Source organism: Cajanus cajan, chromosome 4 (genome assembly GCF_000230855.2).
Source record: "Cajanus cajan strain Asha chromosome 4, NIPB_CcT2T_4, whole genome shotgun sequence".
NCBI classification, from domain to species: domain Eukaryota; kingdom Viridiplantae; phylum Streptophyta; class Magnoliopsida; order Fabales; family Fabaceae; genus Cajanus; species Cajanus cajan.
In genome coordinates this window covers 2286418-2309361 of record NC_138520.1, presented here as the reverse complement: position 1 = coordinate 2309361, position 22944 = coordinate 2286418, and the positions used below count along the sequence as shown (strand labels likewise).

General features: G+C 31.5%; 2 protein-coding genes across 4 annotated transcripts; both read left to right on the top strand.

The window, feature by feature from the left end:
- The first annotated feature begins 9613 nt into the window (after window positions 1–9613).
- On the top strand, window positions 9614–10613 carry LOC109802453 (subtilisin-like protease). Of its 3 annotated transcripts, none has more exons than XM_020363834.3 (4): window positions 9614–9853; window positions 9937–10014; window positions 10085–10152; window positions 10321–10613. In XM_020363834.3, exons 1-3 carry the CDS (start codon window positions 9689–9691, stop codon window positions 10142–10144), a joined length of 303 nt encoding a protein of 100 aa, XP_020219423.1. In that variant the 5' UTR covers window positions 9614–9688; the 3' UTR covers window positions 10145–10152; window positions 10321–10613. The 3 variants fall into 3 exon arrangements, with proteins under 3 accessions (XP_020219423.1, XP_020219422.1, XP_020219421.1); XM_020363833.3 differs by having other exon boundaries at window positions 10269–10613; XM_020363832.3 differs by having other exon boundaries at window positions 9615–9853; window positions 10085–10613.
- A 150-nt stretch (window positions 10614–10763) lies between these two features.
- LOC109801728 (retrovirus-related Pol polyprotein from transposon RE1) lies at window positions 10764–17870 on the top strand. Its single transcript, XM_029272239.2, has 2 exons — window positions 10764–14460; window positions 14646–17870. The coding sequence occupies exons 1-2, from the start codon at window positions 14437–14439 to the stop codon at window positions 16944–16946; spliced, it is 2325 nt and encodes a 774-aa protein (XP_029128072.2). The 5' UTR covers window positions 10764–14436; the 3' UTR covers window positions 16947–17870.
- The last annotated feature ends 5074 nt before the right edge of the window (window positions 17871–22944 follow it).

The window sequence follows — 22944 nt, the reverse complement described above, 5'->3', positions numbered from 1 at the left end:
TCTAAATCATCATCATACGCGCCCGGTGCACTCATGGTCGCGCTTGGCGTGGCACAACCAGAGAGCACCAGGGGCCATCGCGCCTGGCACAAGAATACTCGTGCCCGGCGTGACCCAACCAGAGAGCCCAAGGCTCTCACGCACCCGGCGCAATTCAGCTTTGCGCCCAGCGCATGCCCAGGCAGAGACTCCAAGGAGTCTCACGCGCCCAGCGTGGCCTAACCCGCGCCCAGCGTGGGGAAGGCAGAGACCTACCAAGGTCTCGTGCCCGGCGCAATTCGTGTTACGCCCAGCGCCCTCTTGGCAAAGACTCCCAAGGAGCCTCCGCGCCCAACTCAACAATGGTGGCGCCCAGCGCAGCACCAGAAAACATAAAACATGGGCACAATTGATATCGCGCCCGGCGCAATCCAAGTCACGCCCGGCGTGGGCCATTCAGAAGCTCCCATTCTCAAGCTCGCCCGGCGCACACACCTTTGCGCCCGGCGGGCTTGCCTAAATGGAGCCCCCTGGTGGTCACACGCCCGGCGCGAAGAACAGCGCCCAACGCGAGGTTCAACAGCAACACTCAATTTTCGAAAAACTTCACCAAATCCTGCAAAAACAGCCAAAAAACCAGCATGCAATCCAGCCAAAAGTTCTCATTTTCATCAACCATCAATAAAAACGCCTCATTTTTAACATGCAATCACAATTTCAAGAAAACCCCAAATTTTCCAAAAACCCCGAAAATCTCAAAACTTCATTGTCACCAAATCAGCCAAGAACCATCAATCATCAGCAATCAAAATGAGTCCCTAGACCCATTTTCAGCCAAAATGCAGCAAGAATCTAACTTCCCTTACCTCGGTAAAGAAATCCGAGCTCCGGGAAGAAGAAACGGAGAAGAAGAAAAAGCTCCACGAAGAAGAAGGAAACTCGCGCCTCAACTAGCTCTCAACACTAAGAATCAGCACCTTAAATCCACACCAAAGGAGAAAGGTCAGCCAAGAGAAGATTTTAGGAGTGAGTGAGAGTGAAGAGAGCTTGGGAAAGAAAAGGATAAGGGTCTCACAACATTTGTTGTGGTATTAGTAGAATAAACATTAGTCACTCTACCATGTGGCTTTGTCCTATCTCTCTTGTAGCCGAAGTTAACATGGACGAAAGCTATAAAAACTAATGTATCAACATTTGTGAGAGTTGTTTAAAATCACATAAGAGCATGGATTCGTGGTTCTACATGACATGTTGACAGTGGTAATACTGACATATGCAAAATTGTTAACTATTAATAAAGACCTTCAACTACCTTGATAATTTGACATTGTTTCTTTATTTGTGAAACATATTATAGAGAGGTTGAACAGAACATTTCACATGACAATACCTATTTAAAAGGAGTACTTATAGGTAATGATGGACATTTTTGTCCTCCTTTAATATAAATAACATGTAAAATTGCAAGTTATTCTAAGAGAAATGAATATGATTCTCCACACTCTTATTAGTTTGAGTTATTTTTTTCCTCTCAATATAGGGTTTATGGTCCATGACTCTAATAAGAGCTCTTTTAACTTTGAAGTTAGACTTGTTAGATTAAGTGTCTTTTATATTTTTAATTTACAAAATAAAATATAATGAGATTATTTTTATATTAATTAATTTAAAATTATATTATAGACAAAAAAATATATAAGTAGATAACAATACAAAAATCTTTGTCAAAGTTAAATTTACCATAGTTTATCCAAATGTTGGAATAATGGCAGTTTTGGGACTTGTGTTCGTCTTCTAGCTTATGGGGATGTTGTGCGAACACGTGCAAGCTTTAGCTTGTTGTTTCCATGCTGCTTTCATATGGAACTTTCATATGATTTTGACGTACTTGTGTTAGTTTGATCCAATTTCATAATTTTCACATTTTCTATTCTTTCTTTTATACTCATAGTTTTCACGCCATTGCAAAATGGTGCTAACATAAGCGGCTTTATGTTATTATAAATAAAAATAGGCTAAATTTACTTGCTTAATAATTAGATAAATGTTAGAATTTTTTTTAAGAGGATATAATAACAACTTTATGTGGAATTACCTTTTCAATAAATTTGTATATATTGAACTTTACAAATTCCATCGCTAAGTCAAAAAAAAAAAAATATTAGATATTAAAAAAAATTTGAGAACAAAAATTCTACTATTTTTTAATAAAATTTTAAAGATATTTTATATGTTATTATATTAATTTAATTTAACAAATAATATATATTTTAAAAAAGGTAAATTTTGACTATAAAACTACATAAATAAATATGTCTAATTTATCTAAATTTAAGTGTATATGATTGTTGAGTTAATATAAAAATATTTAATAAATTAATAAAATTTAATATATACAAAAAAGTTAACTGATTTTATTTCATGAAAATTTCAATTGTTTTATATAATTTATTGTAAGTAGCACCTTAGTTATCCAATTACTAATACAATTAGGGTCAATAATGATACTTTATAGATCAAAGGAGAAACGACAATATCTTAATATATAAATATTTTAAAATATAAACTTATATTATTTTTGGATAAGTTGAAATTTAAGAGATGAAAGAATTTTTTGAAAAATAAATAACTAAAGTTGAATTATTATTCTCAAATGAATTGAAACTTTTTTTTATCTCATATATTAAAGTTGTTTGGCTTTTTTAGGCCCCTTATTAATTATGAGTCTTCAGATTATCGCACTTCAAAATTACTATCGGGACTAGCACTCAGATATAATACTTGATATTTTCTTATAAGTATTGGAGATGAGCATGGTATTGCCAATATTATACTTAAAATATTTATTTAAAATTTGTATTCTGATTGTATAATTGACATTTTTAAGATTAACAAGCATTTTTGGTGACCATAATTTGAGGCGTACAATTGTATAATGTTCAATACAATTTAATAACTCAATTTATTTTATTTGTCTTAATTTAAGAGCTTATGTTAATAAATAAGTTTCTTAAAACTCTTTTAGGATACATCCAAAGAGGTTCATTAAGCTTGTTTTCATGAACTTTTGTCTAGAACTTATAGGAGAAGAACTTATCTAGGAGCTCTATTGCAAAAAGTTTTATGTAGATAAGCTATTTTGGTGTAATGGTATTTAGAAGATTCATATTTAAGTGTTTATTCAAAATGACAAGTGGTGTTTAGATAAAATTATAAAAACACTTCCTTGTAATTGAAATTACTAAAAAGATCATTAAAAATTAAATAATTTAAAATACTGTTAAAAATATTTTTTTTTATCTATTGTTAATAAAAAAAATTATTATTATTATCTTATAAAAATAGTTATTCTCCTTTCTACATTAATAATTTATGTATTATTTATGCAACAATATAATCTTTCATATTTATTAATAATTTTATCATTTATGCAATATAATTTATAACATAAAATATAAAATGTCATTAACTTAATAATAATATTGTTAATCATTAATATAATTATTAATAAGTGTAAATGGACACATAAAATATAATTATCATTCAATATAAAACTTTTCAAATATATCTAACTTATGAATATATAACAATATCTTCTAATAAAAAGAAAAAGGTACTCAAAACATAAAAAAAATTAAATGTTTTTCGGAAACATATTTTTAATAGACTCTCTCACTCGTTCCATTTGCAAAGAACATTGATTATCATGTTCTTCCCATGTGATAGTACTAGGACCAACTCCATTTTCCTTATCATCATCACTTCCTTAATTTGTTGTGTTTTCATCACATAAATCAAATTCTTCATTACTCTTATCATTTTTTTATAATAAAATTATGTAAAGTCACACAAGCAAAAATGACTTGACTTTATGTCTTCAAAACAAAATGAATCATATTATCCAATATCTTTTATCTCGCCTTACATAATCCAAATGTGTGCTCAATTATACTTTGAAGACTAAAGTGGTAATAATTGAAAACTTTAACTCTTCCATTGACTCTAGGTCCATCTTTGAACTGTGAAAGATGATACCTTTTTTCTTGTATGGTCCTAGAAAACCCATAAAATCAAGGTAACTAGCATTGACAAGATAATATTTACCTTTAAAAAGTAATATTATATGTTAATACACAAGTTTATAAATGATATATATTTGTTATGTAAATGATAAATACCTCAAGGAGGATGAGGAAAATGTAGTGAAGGTTTATGCAAAGCCTCCATAAATATCCCAGTACCATGTGCAAAACCCTCCCAACTTGCCCAAACAAAGGTGAAACACATGCTAAAGTCATAAACAACCATGCAGCAACGACCAATATAAGTTGCATGGAGATGAGGAGGAACATAAACTCGTATATGAATACCATTTATTGCACCAATATAATCCTTAAAATAAGGGTGATATCTAGTATCTTTCACAATCTCATCAAAAACATTTTTGGATGGTGAATCAATAGGCTTAATTATGTCTCTTGTAAGCATGCACATAACTTCTAAGACACTATGAAAATGTCTTGATATTGTTTCACCTGAATGCTAAAATCTCTCCTCACAATTACAAACAGAACCTGGGATACCCAACATGGATAAAAACAAGCCAACTTGCTCATGAATTCCTACATTTTGAGTCACCTTTACGTGGTACCTGTTTTGCAGTATATTGCATATTTTTGAAACACACATTTCTTCAATCTAAACATTTGATAATAATGCATTGGATGACCGTTAAGAACTTCAGAAACCCAATTATGGTTGGTTAGGCTTGAATCTCTACATGGACTCTTCACAACATAATTCATGAAGTAATTGGCAACACTAGCTACAACTAACACCAACACCAACACCTTTTCCTTTGTAATTTGGTCATCATTTGATGAAGACTAGTTTAATGATAATGAATAGTCACTTTATGTTATATCATTGGTAGATGAAAACATCCTATGCAATTTAAATATTAAAATATAGGTTCATATCTCAACAATAGAGGCATATACAATCCAAACAAATCATGTACTAGTACCAATGCTTAAAAAATCTAGAGAATGCTTGTTGCTTCTATAGAGTTCACTCTACAAAGTAAAAGTTCTATCCCTTCAGCCTATTTTTACTTGTGGAGTTTGTTCTGGCACTTAAATTTTGGAACAAAGAGTGTCTAACTAGAAAGTCCATGAGGAGTACCAAACTCTTTGGAGTGTGTGGCATTAACCAAGTTCGTGTGGCAAAGATTAAAATAGGAAGTTCTTAAGCAAGATCAAAAATTTTAGCCTATGTTTGAGGCACCAGGATTTTGGCACCAAACCAATGAGCTTATTTATTGACAAGTCAAGCTCAACCAACCTCCCATTTTGGCCAAGACTTGAAGGAATCATGCTAATGAAGTTGTTCTTCCAAAGCTTGAGAGTCCCCAACTTAGGTAGCTCAACAATGAAGTGAGGAATTTCACCATGCTACTTGTTGATAAACAAGTTCAAGAGGGTAAGCTCATGAAGAGATGAAAACTCATAAAGGTTGCCTCTAGTGAGCATGTTGAATGACAGATCAAGAGTTTTCAAGCTGGTTGAATTTCCTAGTTGATGAGGGATTTAGCCACTTAACTTATCAATTTGCAAGAAGAGAGTGTCTAAGATGATGAGGTTTCCCAACTCAATATGTTGAATTGGAAACTCAACTCAACTCAAGTTTCCACCAAACATGTTGTTTGACATATTGAGGAATTTTAGCCTTGGTAGCTTGTGAATGTCACTTAAAAACCCCTTTAAAAAGCCATTTCCATGGAGTGAGACACTTTTAGGGTTCAAGAGTCTTGTGATGGAAGGTGAAAGTGACCCTAAACTATTCAAATTGGATATGTCAAGTGACACCATAAACATGTTGTCATGGCCATATTGAATGCCATACATACCAAGTGCAGAGGAGCAAATAGTTTGACATGTCCCAACTTCTTATAGAAGAGTTGTTAACTCCAAAACCTTGTTTCATGATAACTTCATAAGAGGGTCCAACATGGCAGTAGATTCAAATTCAAAATATTATTTCGTGCAACTCTAGCAACATTATTAAACCATCCATGGACATCTTTAAGTGACAATCATGGTCTAGAATGAAACTATATAACAATTATATGGTTTCTTTTAATTTGTTCTTTTAGTTGTATTATAAACCAAATCTAGAGAGCCTACAGTTAGGTCAATTAATTTGAATTCTATAGACTACACCGAGAATTGGCCCTAACAAACATTTTTGTCGATAGATTGCTACAAGCGTGCTCAACTCAACAACCACCATTTAACATGAAAAATTTTTGTTTTACAAAATAGAGAAAAGAAAATGAACACAAAACATCCACAAAAAATAGAAAATAAAAAATTTAAATAAAAAATTGAGATTCAAAGATGAAATTTAGCATAAACTAACCTTTAATTCTAACAAATCAAAGAAGAGGGACGAACGAAAATATAATACACACAAAAGAAAGAGTAACGCGATTAGGAGAGTGAAAGTTAGGGTAGTTGTATGAAAAATGCGTGGAACATGATTGTAATTTTTAATTTTTCAGGAAGGTAATTTTGTGCAGTGAAAACAATAGTACAACTTCCCAAAAAACTGAAAATATAAGAAACTATAAATTTGAGCTTCAATAGAAGCTCTATTAGGAGCTTATGACTTATTTAAAAATTTAAAAAAATTAACATCCAAACATCTCTTTTAAATAAGGCTAAAAACCTAATTTGGTCCCTTATAATCTTTTTTTGTTTCAATTTAGTCCCTCATTAATTTTTGGTCTCAATTTGGTCCCAAACTAATTAATTAGTTTCAATTTAGTCCCAAATTAATTAATTAGTTTCAATGTGGGACTTCCGTCCAAATTATTTAAACGGAGTTAACTTTTGGCCACGTGGATGCCACGTAGATGCATACGTGGCATCCACGTGGATGAGAATTTTTTTTTAAAACACCTGGATCGGAACGGTCCGTTCTGAAACCGGAACGGGCCGTTCTGGTTGCAAAATTAAAACACCATCAGTGACGCATAACGGGCTGTTCTAAAAACAGAACGGCCCGTTCTGCTTTCAGAACGGGCCGTTCTGGATTCAGAACGGCCCGTTCCAAAACTGCGAATAAAATATTTTTTTCTTAATTGTGTTTTTGATATTATAATTATGCAATTTTGATCTCTAAAGTTTTAATTGAGTAATTTCAGTCCTTAAAAGATTATAGTTGTGTAATTTTAATCTCACAATTTTTAATTGAACAAATTTAATCTCTTAAATATCATAATTGTTCAATTTTAGTCTTTCTCATTAAAAATTTAATAATTTAATAATTTTAATATATATATATATATAATGTTTTAAAACTATATAATTGTTTGTTTATTTAAATTAACGTATATTATTTTTTTTAATGTATCAAATGATATATATTTATTATTACTAAATAAATAAAATTTATATATTATTAGTATTTTAATATTACTGATAAATTAATATCAATAATATTTTTACTATATTTATAAATAAACTAATAATTTGATAAATATAACTTAATATATATTAATATACTTTTACAAAAATATAAATATATAAGATCAGATATATATTTCTAATTAATATACTTATATTTTTGTAAAAGTATATTAATATATAACAAGTTATATTTATCAAATTATTAGTTTATCTATAAATATATTAATAATATTATTGATATAATATCGAAAATTATAATATACGTTAATTTGAATAGATAAATAATTATTTAATTTTAAAACATTATATATATATATATTAAAATTATTAATTTTTAATGAGAGAAACAAAAATCATACTATTATGATATTCGAGGGACTAAAATTGTTCAATTAAAAATTGAAGGATCAAAATCGCGCAATTGTAATTCTTTAAGGACTAAAATTATGCAATTAAAATCTTGGAGATCACAAAACTGCACAATTGTAATACTTGAGAGATAAAAAATGCAATTAAACCAATATTCTTGATTAATTTTATTAAAAAATATAATAATTTTGAAAAATATTTTTTTATGGTAAAAATTTTAAAATTACTTATTTTCATAAAATATAATTATCTTATAAATAGAGTAATAATTTTTTTCTTTCTCTTTCTGTTTGAAGAAATATTTAAATAGCACTTTATAATTTTTTACAACTTATTTAAGATTAAAAGAATAAAATGATAAAAATTAATAAAATAAACATAATAAAATAAAATATAAAAAATATTAATATATTTATTTTATTAGATATAATAACATAATTAAAATATAATTAATAATATATATTTTATAAAATTATTAATATTTTATATATATAAAAAATAAAATAAAACCGGAACGGCCCGTTCTGAAACCGGAACGGGCCGTTCTGGTTGCATTTTCGTTGTGTTAATTTTGCACCTGGAATGGGCCGTTCCGGATGCAAAATTAACACACCAAAAGTGCACCCAGAACGGCCCGTTTCGGTTTCAGAACGGGCCGTTCTGGGTCCAGGTGTTTTAAAAAAAATTCTCATCTACGTGGCATCCACGTATGCATCTACGTGGCGTCCACGTGGCCAAAAGTTAACACCGTTAAAGCAATTTGGACGGAAAGTCCCACATTGAAACCAATTAATTAATTTGGGACTAAATTGAAACCAATTAATTAGTTTGGGACCAAATTGAGACCAAAAATTAATGAGGGACTAAATTGAAACAAAAAAAGATTATAAGGGACCAAATTAGGTTTTTAGCCTTTAAATAATAAATAGTTTATGCAAGTAAATAAGCTCATAAAAGTCCTTTTAAAATACATTCAAATCAACCTATAATCAAATTTTTTTAGAATAGAAATAACTAAACTTAAAATTTTTTTACAATATCAAAATTTAGAATTCAATTAAAAGTTCATAACTTAACTTAATATATTCTTTAATCATCTTTAGCTTTATTATAAGTTATTATATCTTTGCAATTTATTTTATTTTGTGTTTCAACGAAAAATCCATCATATATTAACTTAATTATTTTATTTATATTTTTCATAATAATTTCATTTTTTTGGAAAAAATATTACAAATAATTATCATCTAACTTTCATGATATTGTATACAGATATAATGGTGATATACATTATTTTTGAAATTTCAATTATATTTATAAAGTGTAAATTTATGTTTTTTATATTTTAAATCAATTGTTTTTAAAAAATATTTGAAGTTAATTTAACTTTATATTAAACAGACTTGGTTTTAATTTAACTCGTAAACCTATTATATTCAAAGATGAAATAAAGTTTAAAAGTACCCAATCAAAATTTAGGAAGTTTACTCAACCTTACAAGAAAAACCACACCTCCAAAACCAAAACAAAATGGGAGAAAATCTAGTTACAATGGCTTATGTGCCCTAGGAGATATTTTTTAATCAAAATTAAATATTTATTTAAATATGTATGAATATATATTAAATGTAAATGTATATTATTAAAATAAAATTTTAATTTTGATGCAGAATTGTATTTAAGAAAACTGTACTTAAGTTTTATTATTGAAAAATTATTATTATTTTTATAAAATAAAAATTACAGTATTTAGTATTTACATTTGAGTTAAACACTTTTTTGTATTAGAGGCAGTTGATTCTGATAAATCACATATAGAGTGTTGTTGTGTGACTCTGAGAAATCTGTAATCTGTTGGGTTTGTTTGAATGGCGAGTAGCTGGAGAAGAACGTTGGGCAACATCAGGTCCTTCGTCAGCAATTCCATGGGCGGTCTCAGGGGCGGAAGCAACCTTGCTTCTTGGGTGGTCGCCGGAACCCTAGCCTACTTCCTCTGGATCAAACCCTCCCAAGATCTCAAGCGTCAACAACAGGTTCCTTCCTTCTCTTCTCTCTTCTTTCTATTCTTCAATTCCATCTTCAAATTGCAAATACTCACTCTCCCTGGGTCCCACAGGAACAGGCCGCGCTCGCCGCCGCCGAGGCTGATCCTTATCGCTACGTCGAGACTCGGAAACCGATTCCCGATCCTCAGGTTCCACTTTTACCCCTCCCTCTCTCTTCCACCCTTATAATCTATTACTTAACATTTTCAACGATTCTAGGTTACGGGTTTGATATATGGCAACAAAAACAAGGACAAAACAAGCAGACCAGAGGATTAACATGTCATGTGAGTGACTTTGTTGCCTTACTTGCACTCACTCTCCTATACACCATTCCAAAGCGTTAATGAACATTAGGTAGTAGGGGGCATGACTTCATGTTGATTCATGATCTTCCTGGCAGGGGTCACAACGGGAATAACTAACAGTATGGCATATCTTGTGTTTTGATCCAGGGTTGGCTTCAACTTGCCATAGTTCATCGATTGCTAAATATTACTGTTTATTGTATTCGTGTTGCCGACAACATACTATATGATTGATGATACAGTAACTTAGGTTGTCTGTTTTACATAGCAGCAGTGCTCTTTCAGTCAGGCTTTTCTTTCATGTGTCACATTATTATTATTATTTGAGAATCGGCATCTGTAATAATCCATCCTTCAGGAGGCATGTTTTTGTAATGAATAAGTCCTTCTTCCATTACAATTTACACATGCAGCAATGTCAAGGACATGTTCATCATTCATTCCCACTGTTATCAAATGGATTGCATCAGTGTTTGTATTTTTTTTAAAAAGTTGCATTGGTAGTGCTGTTGCGATACACTCATGAAGGATATGAACTAAAAGTGAGTTTGTGCGTATGTTATTCGAAATCCACAAAACTGGCTTTTAATTACAATTATTCCTCTGGTTTGCTCTCTGAATTTTGTGTTTGTGGCCCTTAAAGCAAGGGCGCCCCTTTAGAATGACTTGTTGGCCACTGCTTGCACACCAACACTTCAGAGACACACCTTGAACACGTGTTGGAAACCCTCTGTTTTTGTCTTGTATGTTAGTTGCTGCTATGCTCCAGTGTGGTGGTTGTCGGCATCTGTGTTTTTTGGTGTCAATCTTCATTGGTTTCCATTGTTGCCAGCTGCATTTCTGCTGTCTATGATTGTTGGTGATGCTCCTCCACCTTGGTGGTTGCTGATGTGTGTTTTCGTCCTTGTCCGATGTGATTTTCTTCTCTTGTAGTACTTTTATGCAAGAGTCATTATTTTATGAAAATTCTAAAGCTTTAAATCTTTGTTTTAGAAAGTGAATATATAAATCTTAATTCTCAATTTAGATTTTTTTCATGTTGATCATATATATATATATATATATATATATATATGTATGTTTTGATGTCCTATACTTTTGATATTAGTCCGTGTCGTGTTGGAGTCACTGCTTCATTGCGGCATTGAAACTTGATCCATGTCATTTTAGAGAACCTTGTCTGATGTAATATTGTAATCTCAATCTGCAAATTGTATAATAGGGTGCTGACTTGCCGATGATATTTGGTTTCCTATTTTCTTCTCTGTTCACCTGTGAATTAGAAGTTTAACAACATTTGATCCCCCTTGGTAGAAATTTATTGGAGGAGCAACTGTGCATTCCGTTGCCCTTTGGATGATTAGCAATGAATCAAATATTATTTAGATCCAGATATTATTTAGCAATGAATCTGTGCCGGCTCTTGTGGAAACCAGAAAATTTGTCATTGTGATATGAAGCTACTTGGTACTAGTAGGGTTTACCATGTTTCAATATGTGTTTCCATTAGTTCACGAGGTTTGTCATGGCATAAGGACTTTCTCGTTTTGTTGCTCTAGTTTATTGACTCTCTAATATCTGTTTACTGTTTGCGCTCTAGTGTGCACTGGGTTTGCATTTGGTACTACTTCCGTGGCTGACTAAAGCACTAACATATATAAAATCAATTTTGGCATCTTGGATTACCTGATATATCTTCATTGTTTTCCTTTGTTAAACACTGTTTAATTGATATCTTGGATTGTTCTGGCATTCCGTTTTGGGAGGACTGTTATATTGTGGTTTTTTCAGTATAATTTTCTCTATTATCATCGTGATCTTACTTTGCATCAAAACTATTATGTATCTGGGTAATGAATTAATGATATGAGGTGTTTGAGCGCTCGAATGGCTGAAGCGTTTGTTTTTGGTCCAAGAATGTCCGAACCCCTTTTTTTTGGGTCCAAAATGCCTGTGGCCGTTTTTTATTTGGGTCCAAGAATGTCCGAAGCCTTAAACTTGCCTGTATTATGTGTTCTGATTTGAGGCTTTAGAGTATGTGTTTAAGAAACGCGACACAAGTTCTAAGAGACATAACGTGAAAGGAAAAACAAATATTTGCTTCTTTCTCACAGTGTTTCAATTGTCAATGCCAAAACAAATTGATACTCTTTTTATTTGACTGAAAAACTAAAAACTATCTCGTTATAAATATTGTTAACAGTCTACATGCGTTAGATTAAAAACAAGAAGGTTGGAACCTCAAATGCGATTCCTATAAATATTGTAAATGGTGCAAGAGCCATTTGAATTTTGATAAGCTCACAAGATCAAGTAAACTTCAAACAAAACTTCATATCTATGGTTTATTCGCAAATACTGAAATAGATGGTGCTCCCCCTGCCAATCTGGGCCTATCCAAATCATTGGTTGTCTGGTAAATAGGGGTGGAAAGAAGGCAAGTTAGGTCCGACTTGACATGTTTTATAGTTTCCAGGTCAAATTTTGACCTTTGCCTTGTTTATATATATATATATATATATATATATATATATATATATATATATATATATATATATATATATATGAGAGTTATAATTCCACTGGTATAACTTTTACTAAGTATTACAGCGTTCAATAACTTTATATTAATTGTGAATTTTATAAATTCAACCGTTAGATTGAGAGTTCATATTACTTTATATGTGCATATCAAATTTTGTTAAAATTGAATAATAACTTGAAGGTGATCAAAGTGTTCATATTTTAAAATGTATATATTACGTCAATTTTGTTTTATAAGAATAAAGTATCAAATCATCTTGAATTAATATAAAATTTTGTATATATAATCTAATAGTAAAGAACTTTCAATTTAGCGATTAAATTTACAAAAATTCACATTTAATATAAAATTATTGAACAATGTAATACTTAGTAAAAATTATATCGGTGTGTTAAGGGAAATGGATGAAAGTTGTTATTACAAGTTAGTTTTTCTAGTTTGAGTTAGTTAGAGTTAGTTTGTTTCTAACTCTTATAAATACATTGTTCTGTAATCCTTTTGGAATGTAATCAATTTCTAAATCAATGATATTCACATTTTCATCTTCTCTCTCAAAATCAAACATGGTATCAAGAGCCTTGAGTGGGTAACAATTGTCTTCCGCAATGGCTTCCTCATTCAATCTGCAAACCTTCAACACACCTATATCCACAAAACTTGATGATGAAAACTTTCTCATCTGGGAACAACAAGTTCATGCTACAATTCGTGGATTCAACCTTGGGAAATACCTTCTTGAAAACTCAGTTCCAGAAAAATTCAAGACCAAAGAAGATGAAGCAGAAAACAAGATCAGGGAAGAATATTTGCAGTATGACCAACAAGATCAACTAGTAGTGGCATGGCTATTGGCATCAATGACTACTCCTATCTTGACAAAAATGGTTGGACTGGTGCGCACTCATCAAATATGGAAACGGCTGGAAACCTATTTTGCATCACAGACCCGAGCAAAGATCAAGAAACTAAAGCTACAGTTACAAATGTCAAAGAAAAACAGCACGGTAACAAAATATCTTCTTTCAATTAAAAAGACTGTAGATTCACTAGCAGCTGTTGGTTCACCAATTTCAGAAGAAGAACATATTGAGGCCATTCTTGATGGGCTTCCGGAAGAATTTGATTCTTTTATTACATGTATTACATCTCGTTTGGATCCTTACTCAGTAGATGATATTGAGGCACTGTTATTAGCACAAGAAGAAAGATTTGAGAAACACAGAAAGACAGAACAAAATTTCATTCAAGCAAATACTGCAACAGTAAACTCTCAAATGGGTCATTTTGGAAGAGGAAGAGGAGAACAACAATATGCCCGTGGCACCAATTATGGTCGTGGAGGAAGAAACAACAATAGAGGCGGCTTCAATAACTATGAAGAGGAAGAAATACATCCGGAAGAGGATTTGACAGAAACAATTGGTTTCAATCCAATCAAAATAATTGGAATAATCCTAAACTGCAGTGTCAGATTTGTGGAAAATTTGGGCATGTGGCTATTGATTGTTGGCAGAGGTATAATCAAGAATTTCAACAACCTCCACAGGCTAATACCTCTCAATTTCATTCCAATGCATCAGTCCATTCTGACCAAGGAAGCATTGCCATTCCATCAACTGTTCAAGATCCTTTGTGGTATCCTGATAGTGGGGCCTCACATCATATGACCAATGATGAAGCAAATCTGTTAGCCAAATCCTCCTATCAAGGCTCGGACAATGTCAAAATTGGTAATGGTGCAGGTTTGAAAATTCGAAACTTTGGTTATTCTAAACTGACTATGCCAAACACTTCTAGACGTTTTATGTTAAATCAATTACTTCATGTACCTTCTATCACTAAAAACCTATTGAGTGTATCTAAATTTGCTAGGGACAATTGTGTATATTTTGAATTTTTCCCTGACGTTTGTAATGTTAAAACGCAGGATACCAACCAGATTATTCTGCAAGGTAGGCTTCAGCAAGGCCTATATGTTTTTCCAAACTTAAAGACAACTGATTCTTATTCTGCTTATCAAGCTGTCACAGAACTTAATTCTGCTCAATCCTTTAGCAATCTTCAGTTGTGGCATGCAAGACTTGGCCACCCCTCCTCCAAAATAGTCAAAACTGTTTTAGATAAATGTCAAATTTCTTGTAATACTAATAACAATCTTAACTGTCACTCTTGCTGTTTAGGGAAAGTACATCAATTACCTTTTATACAATCTACAACTGTATATTCTAAGCCATTAGAGCTTGTGTTTACTGACATATGGGGACCTTCTCCTATTGCTTCCACTGATGGCAGCAGATACTATATTGTATTTCTTGATGCATTCTCTAAATATAGTTGGATCTATCTTTTACAATACAAGTCTCAAGCTTTATATGCATTTTTACAATTCAAATCCCTTGCTGAAAAACAACTTGGTACTAAACTCAAAGCCCTTCAATCTGATAATGCAAAAGAATTCCTTACATTTTCTCCTTACTTAAAACAAAATGGAATTATACATAGACTATCTTGCCCACACACACACCAACAAAATGGAAGCCCTGAACGCAAACATAGGCATATTACTGAAACAGGCTTAACTCTTTTAGCTCAAGCTTCTCTCCCTTTAAGTTTTTGGGGAGAAGCCTTTCTAACTGCTACATCTCTTATTAATATGTTACCTACACCCAACCTTGATAATGCTAGTCCTTATGAAATGTTGTTTCACAAAGCACCTGATTACAAGTTTCTCAAAATATTTGGTTGTGCTTGTTATCCATTGTTAAGGCCTTATAATCCCCATAAATTTGATTTCAAATCTCAACAATGTCTTTTTCTAGGATATAGTCCTAGTCACAAGGGGTACATCTGCCTCTCTCCAAGTGGAAAGAGATATATCTCTAGAAACGTTAAATTTTTTGAAACTGTTTTTCCCTGTCAAACACAACCTAATCCCTTTATTCCTACAATTAGATCATCCAATTCTGTTCATAATAATTCTGATTTAAGTCATCTTACTGTTTTGACATCATCATCCCAAAATAATCATCATTCTAATTCTAATCCTATAGTTACTACTACTGCTTTATCTCTGAATGATACTAATCCTACTGCTGTAGCAACTGTTCCAATAATTGAACCAGGTGTCTCATCAAGTGGTCCACAAAATGCTCATCTCATGACCACCAGGTCTAAGGCAGGAATTTTTAAGCCCAAAACTTATGCCGCTGCACTCGTGAAGTCATCCTATGATCATACTATTGAGCCAAACACAGTGAAAGAAGCTTTAGCAAAACCTGAATGGCTAAAGGCTATGAAGGATGAGTATCAAGCTCTTGTATCCAATCAAACTTGGTCTCTAGTAGATTTACCTATTGGATACAAACCTATAGGATGCAAGTGGATTTTTAAGTCCAAATACAACCCAGATGGGAGCTTCCAAAGACATAAAGCCAGACTGGTGGCTAAAGGTTACAATCAAAAACCAGGTTTGGATTTTTCAGAGACATTCAGTCCAGTAGTCAAGCCAACAACAGTCAGAATCGTTTTATCCCTTGCTATCACCAATCAGTGGCCTATACATCAGATAGATATCAATAATGCGTTTCTTCATGGAGACCTTCAAGAATCAGTTTATATGTCTCAGCCACCTGGATTCAACACTCAACACAAAGATAAGGTTTGTAAGCTAAACAAAGCAATATATGGTCTGAAACAGGCACCAAGGTCCTGGTATTGTAAGCTCAGCAATACACTTATTCAGATGGGTTTTCATTCAACCAAGAGTGATACCTCATTGTTTGTGCAGTTCTCCAAAACCACAACACTCATGCTACTTATCTATGTAGATGATATCATTATTACAGGCAACTCGAAGGAAGAAATAAGGTCTGTAATTTCCTTTCTTCATGACAAGTTTTCTCTAAAGGATCTTGGTTCTCTCCACTACTTTCTAGGTGTTGAAGTAACTACCACAAAGGAAGGTAATCTCCTTTTGACTCAAACAAAATATCTAAGAGAAATTCTTCATAAGGCCAGCATGAGTGATTCAACGCCACAACCTACACCTATGCTTGCTAATCTGAAGTTGACAGAAAATGAGACAACATCAGTACCAGATCCATCCTTTTACAGGTCTATAGTTGGAGCACTTCAATATCTCACCATTACTCGTCCTAATGTCTCTTTTGCAGTCAATAAGGTTGCCAATATATGCACTGCCCACAAGAACATCATTGGCAGGCAGTAAAAAGAATTCTGAGGTATCTACAAGGAACCATCCATCATGGTCTTCTCATTCAAAAGAATAAGCAACTAAATCTGGCTGGCTTCTGTGACTCAGATTGGGGAAATGATAAAGATGATAGAAAGTCAACCAGTGGCTATTGTGTGTATCTAGGCTCCAATCTTATTTCCTGGTCATCAAGAAAACAAAAATCTGTCTCTAGAAGTACAACAGAAGCTGAATATCGTAGCATAGCTGATGTAGCAGCAGATATTATCTGGATACAGTCACTGTTAAGTGAATTGAGGGTTCCAAAGTCTCTTCCCCGAATTTACTGTGATAATTTAAGTGCAGTACTCATTACTGCCAATCCTGTGTTGCATTCCAAAACGAAACATTTTGAGCTGGACCTGCACTTTGTGAGAGATAAAGTCAAACAGAATGAAGTAAAAGTCATTCATCTTCCTGCAAAATATCAAGTTGCAGATACGCTTACCAAACCTCTAGCTAAGCAACACTTTCATCATTTTCGAAACAAACTCATGGTTACCACTTTGGACACCATGAGTTTGAGGGGGGATGTTAAGGGAAATGGATGAAAGTTGTTATTACAAGTTAGTTAGTTTTTCTAGTTTGAGTTAGTTAGAGTTAGTTTGTTTCTAACTCTTATAAATACATTGTTCTGTAATCCTTTTGGAATGTAATCAATTTCTAAATCAATGATATTGAACAATGTAATACTTAGTAAAAATTATATCGATGTTATTATATCCTTTATATATATATATATATATATACACACACTATTTTTCTTTTTAATTTGGTCTGTTTTTCATATAAGTTAGTCTGATCTAGTAGTTTACTTAAAGAAATTTTATATTAGGATTTTGAATAGGCTAACGAGTCAATGTAACCAAGAATCTTCAAAACAGCAATTAGCAATGTTCATGGCATAAACCACATGTCGATGATTATCTGCATTATTAATCCATACTTACTATTAATAAAAGATATATCTTTTTTGGTGTATGTAAGTTTTGAACTAATTTATCTTTATAACTGCTTCTAAATCACTTTTTCTTTCATTAGTTTTTAATTTATTTATTCTCTTGATTTTTCTACTTCATATTCAATTTTCATACTTTTCTCTAAATAACCACTCATTATCTTTTTATTTTTAAATAAAGAGGCAAGAAAAGCTTTTTTCCCCCTAGTAAATGTCATGTTGATGCCGTTGTTTTTGTGAAACAAAGGGAATTTGGAGTGGGTTTACCCCTATGTGATGGCACATGAAAGTTTTTAGTTACATGTCTTATTTTTAATGGATCTATTCTGCTTACCGAAGCTCTTGCATGCAGGAAGCCATCAATTGGCTAATGGGATTGGGATATCATAGAGTCATTATAGAGTTGGATTGTAAAGTCGTAATAGATGAAATCAAAGGTAATTGTACAACTAAATGAGTTAGGAGCCTGTTTTGCATACCTACAAGCAATTGCTAAGTTTTTTTTCCCCTCCGAACTCAGATAAATTTTATTAGGAGGTAAATCAATTATGTTGCTCATCATTTGGTTCCGGCACACTTTATCAGTACATAAACGAAACGAGCTTCTTGTTAATAAAATAAAATAGGCTAATGAGTCAATCACTAAAGGGATTAATTAATGAGTCAATGCCACGATAATTAATTATTTTATTTGTAGTATTCGTTTAGTTTCATTTCTTGCACCTGTTCATTGAGCTTGGTCAACTTTGGTCTCATCTTGTATTGAAGCAATTATTTCCTTATGGAAAAAAGCTTTTTACCAAAAATATGAAAAAAGAAGAAGAAAAAAGAAAAAAGATTATAAGAAATAAGCAGTAGTTTGATTGTTTCTACCTTGATTATTAAATGCATGAACCTGCATTTATAAAAGACAAATATACAAGGCAACGTGAAAGAGAGTTGATAAGAGGATTACGTTGGCAAGGCATGAACATGAATCAGGTGTCTACTGTGAAACCAGAAAAGAAGCTCGGACTGTGATAGACATGAGAGTTTGAGGAAAATGAAAACGATATCACATGTTTCGGATGTAAAGAAGTAATCCCTATTTGTTCTCCTATTTGCATAGTGAAATGATGAATGGTCTCAGTCTTATTAACTCTTTAAAATGATTCTTATATTTGAATTGATGTCGATTATTAATTATTTATTTCTCCTAACCTCCATGGTTATGAACCCACATGTCCTAATTAATTATCATTTTCTAAAGCAATCTTTTTAAACGTTTGAGTAATATTGATGGTTTAACATTATGTCATTATATTCCCTTTAACACTTGGTATCGGCGACAATTTTATCTTTTAAAAGAAAACGAATTAGGAAGAAAAAAGTGTGCATAAATTATATTTAAGTCTCCACTCTAAACATGTGATAATTTTAGGCATGTCACCAAACTTCAAGACGGGTCAAATTTAATATGCCCGTGTTAAAATGTGATATTTAAAAGTGTTAGAAAATTTAACATGAAAAATAGAGGTGTATGACTAAACAAAATATAGAGTTTTAGATTAGAAAATTTGTAGCATCACACATATAAAAGGAGTAAAGATTGATATGATATATTTGAGTTATGAATTCAATTTTGCACACATTGAAAGTGTTTATAACAAGTAATTAAATGCTAAAATTGACTAACTCTTGATTGAATAAAACAAATAATAAAATATAATTAAGTTAATAAGTAAATATCACTTGTTTGCACAACTTACTTTTTTTTTTAACAAAAACAATTTTTAACCAAATTTATAAGCAAAACAAAAAATTGTAGACTTTAAAATATTTAATTATGATAGTGTAAAAATTCAAGTTACCTATTCTCCTTTTTGAGAATTTTCTTTATCACTTCAAATTTTTATCTATATCGTCCTTTACACTTTTTTTGTTGAATTACCTTCAAGTAAATGAGTATCAAAAAATATAATATTCCCAAGCTTAACATTGATTTTATCACTTGAAATAAGAATCTTTGCAATTGCCTTAATTAATTTTTGAAAGACCTTTGCCATAAGAACTGCAACAATTGTCCCAACATTATTCTCCTTTACAAAGTTCACTATTGCATTGATAAAAAGTATAATAATCTCAACCAAATTTTGCCAATCAAAATTTTTTTCTCCTTTTTTGGCCAAAGCTACCATCATGATTGTAACTTCTATAACCCATTAAAAGGATTTCCCATAAATTTTAAATACTTTAAAACCTTATTTTCTTTCTCCTTTTCAAGTTGGTTGTGCCCAAAGGTCATTTTCTCTTAAGTAGTTTCTATTTTCAGTCTATTTGAATAACATTTTCAAGTTTTAAATGCGTCTTCAAGTGACCCATTTTTGAAATCTTCATCTTTATTTAAACAACATGTAATGATTTTTTTCTTCCACTTTATTGGAAAAACTTTTATATCTTATTTTAATGGACATAATCTCACTTCCAAAAGTGTCAAAAATGGTGCATCTCATATTTTTAAAATAGATTTTTTTTCAAGCATTTGTCTCACACTCAAAACGTTTTGATTTATTTCAAGCACAAATAAAACAATTGAAATATATTTGATACTTGAAGGAGTTTCAATAACAATCACTCCTTTACCTTTGACATCAACATTTTCTCCATTGCTTATGGTGACTTTTGAGATTTGGGACTGATTTAATTCTTGGAAAATTGCAGCATCATGAGTCCTATGATTTGTGCGTCCATTGTCTACGAGTCATGCCTTTCTACTAATTCTTGTTGAATAACAAGTAGCAGAAAATACATGTTCCTCGTGACTAAATTGATTGTAAGTCCTACATTTAATGTTTGGCCTAAACCAACATAAATTTTTAGTGTGATTGTTCTTCTTACAATGACAGCACGGTTGAAACTTATTTTTCCAACCCTTTCCTTGTTGTCTTCATCCTGTTATTTGCCTCTTATGTATGCCACAAAAGTACATTCAGTATATTCTTCCAGCCTTAAATTTATTCTTTATTTAGTGACTTGCAAAGTATTCACAAGCTCTACAATTGATATTTGAGAAAATTCTTTATTTTCTTTAAAGGAAGAGATTTTGGATTCAAACCTTTCCAGAAGATATACCCACATTTTCTCCACAACTCTTTGATCACTAAGTTTTTCATCAAGTAATTTGATTTGGGTAACAACCTTTAAGTCTATTAGTAAAATCTTTGGTAGATCCACTTTCTTTCATTTTTAAAGCTTCAAACTCTTTCCTTAGGTTAAACACCTATATTCTTTTCTTTCTTTTGCTCCCTTTGAACTTCTCCTATAGTTTATTACATACCTCTTTTGCAGTTTAAAGAGTCATAATATTTATAAATACATCATTATGTAATTTTGCCTATGTAATAGGAAGAGCTCTTCCTTCTTTTTCCAGTTCATCATTATGACCCCTCATTTGAGAGCTATTGTTAGGTTTTCTTGTAATGGTGGTGGGTTACTTTCATTTTTCACTATAACCCACAAACTTTGAGCTCTAAGATAAATCCTTATTTTCATAGCCCACAAGTGATAATTTTCACCTACAAATATATGAGGTGAGGGTAAAGAACTACTGCTTGAAGCCATTTTTATGTTTGAAGGTTTTTTACATGGATTTTCTTGTTGATTTCTCTCTTTCTCTCCCTCAAACCCTTAAAGATCAATTAAGTTCTTGATACTATGTTGAAAACATAATAAGAAAAGTAGGGGTGTATAACTAGGCAAAATAGAGGTTCAGATTAGAAAATTTGCAACATCACACATACAAAATGAGTAAATGAGTAAAAACTAATATAATATATTTGAGTTATGAACTAAGTTTTGCACACATTAAAAATATTTATAATAAGGATTTAAATACTAAAACTGATTAATCTCTAATTGGGTAAACAAACAACAAAATATGATTAAATTAATAAGCAAACATCATTTGTTTGCATAATGTACTTCTTTTAAACATAAGTAACCTTTAACCAGATTTACAAGTAACAACAAAAAATTAGAAACTTTAACAATATTTAATTATATATAATAGTAAAAAAAATTCCACTAAAAAAAACTAATAAAAATATGGTAATTCTGTTTGTACTTTTTCTTTTTTATTTGCAGACGTTTTTCTTAAAATATCTTGTCTTTTTGTTTTGTATTAATAAACGCGACTATGTTATACCACGGCCCTCTCCTGTATGCGTGGGTTTAAACTTTTAAAGTCACACTTATTTATTACGAATTTTCGATACGATCAGAACAGAATCAATGGCCAGTGTTTTAGTGAAAATGCCTAAGTCACAAGCCAATGTTCAGGGTTTGATGTGTGCTGAGTTAGTGAGTCACGTATTTGAACCAAGCATTGCTATAAATATGGTGTTCCTATTCTCACTAAGTGGTAGATTGCTTATAACATCAATTATTCAATGGTAGAGAAATTTGCAGTTTCTAAACTCTATAGTTACCCATTACTATCTCTTCAATAATCGTCAGCATTATTACATTTGATGAACTTGTATGATGGGATTGCACCTCTTATAATTCCTGCTTTTTATATTTATTTTTAAATAACTTTTGGAGTCATTTCTTTATATTTTATGTATATAATCTTTCTTTTTAGCTTAAAAAGCAGACAAATTATTTGCTTCTCATGAATGCGAATATAAAAAACATGTTCGAGACAACATAGATACTTTAAGGTGCGCGTGAGATCTAATCGTTTTTTTCTTCTTCTTTATTTTATTCATGCAAATGGTAATGAACAATATAATATTTATGGATGTCACTTCTCTAAAATAATTGACTGTTTTGAGAAATAACATGAATAATTATTTTAAAAAGAGGGATAAGTAATTTCAGTGGTTGATGAAAAATTCAATGTTAAATGTTATCTGCCTTTATATATATATATATATATATATATATATATATATATATATATATATATATATATATATATATATATATATATGATAAAATATGTTTGTGTATCAAATTGATCATTGATTTGGTCAT

Excerpts from the sequence above, each read along its gene's own strand:
- LOC109802453 (XM_020363834.3), top strand. The coding sequence starts at position 9,689 with ATGGCGAGTAGCTGGAGAAGAACGTTGGGCAACATCAGGTCCTTCGTC. Across the intron at positions 9,854-9,936 it reads ATCTCAAGCGTCAACAACAG|GAACAGGCCGCGCTCGCCGC; the intron begins GTTCCTTCCTTC and ends TGGGTCCCACAG. Across the intron at positions 10,015-10,084 it reads AACCGATTCCCGATCCTCAG|GTTACGGGTTTGATATATGG; the intron begins GTTCCACTTTTA and ends CAACGATTCTAG.
- LOC109801728 (XM_029272239.2), top strand. The coding sequence starts at position 14,437 with ATGTCAAAATTGGTAATGGTGCAG. Across the intron at positions 14,461-14,645 it reads CAAAATTGGTAATGGTGCAG|GATACCAACCAGATTATTCT; the intron begins GTTTGAAAATTC and ends GTTAAAACGCAG.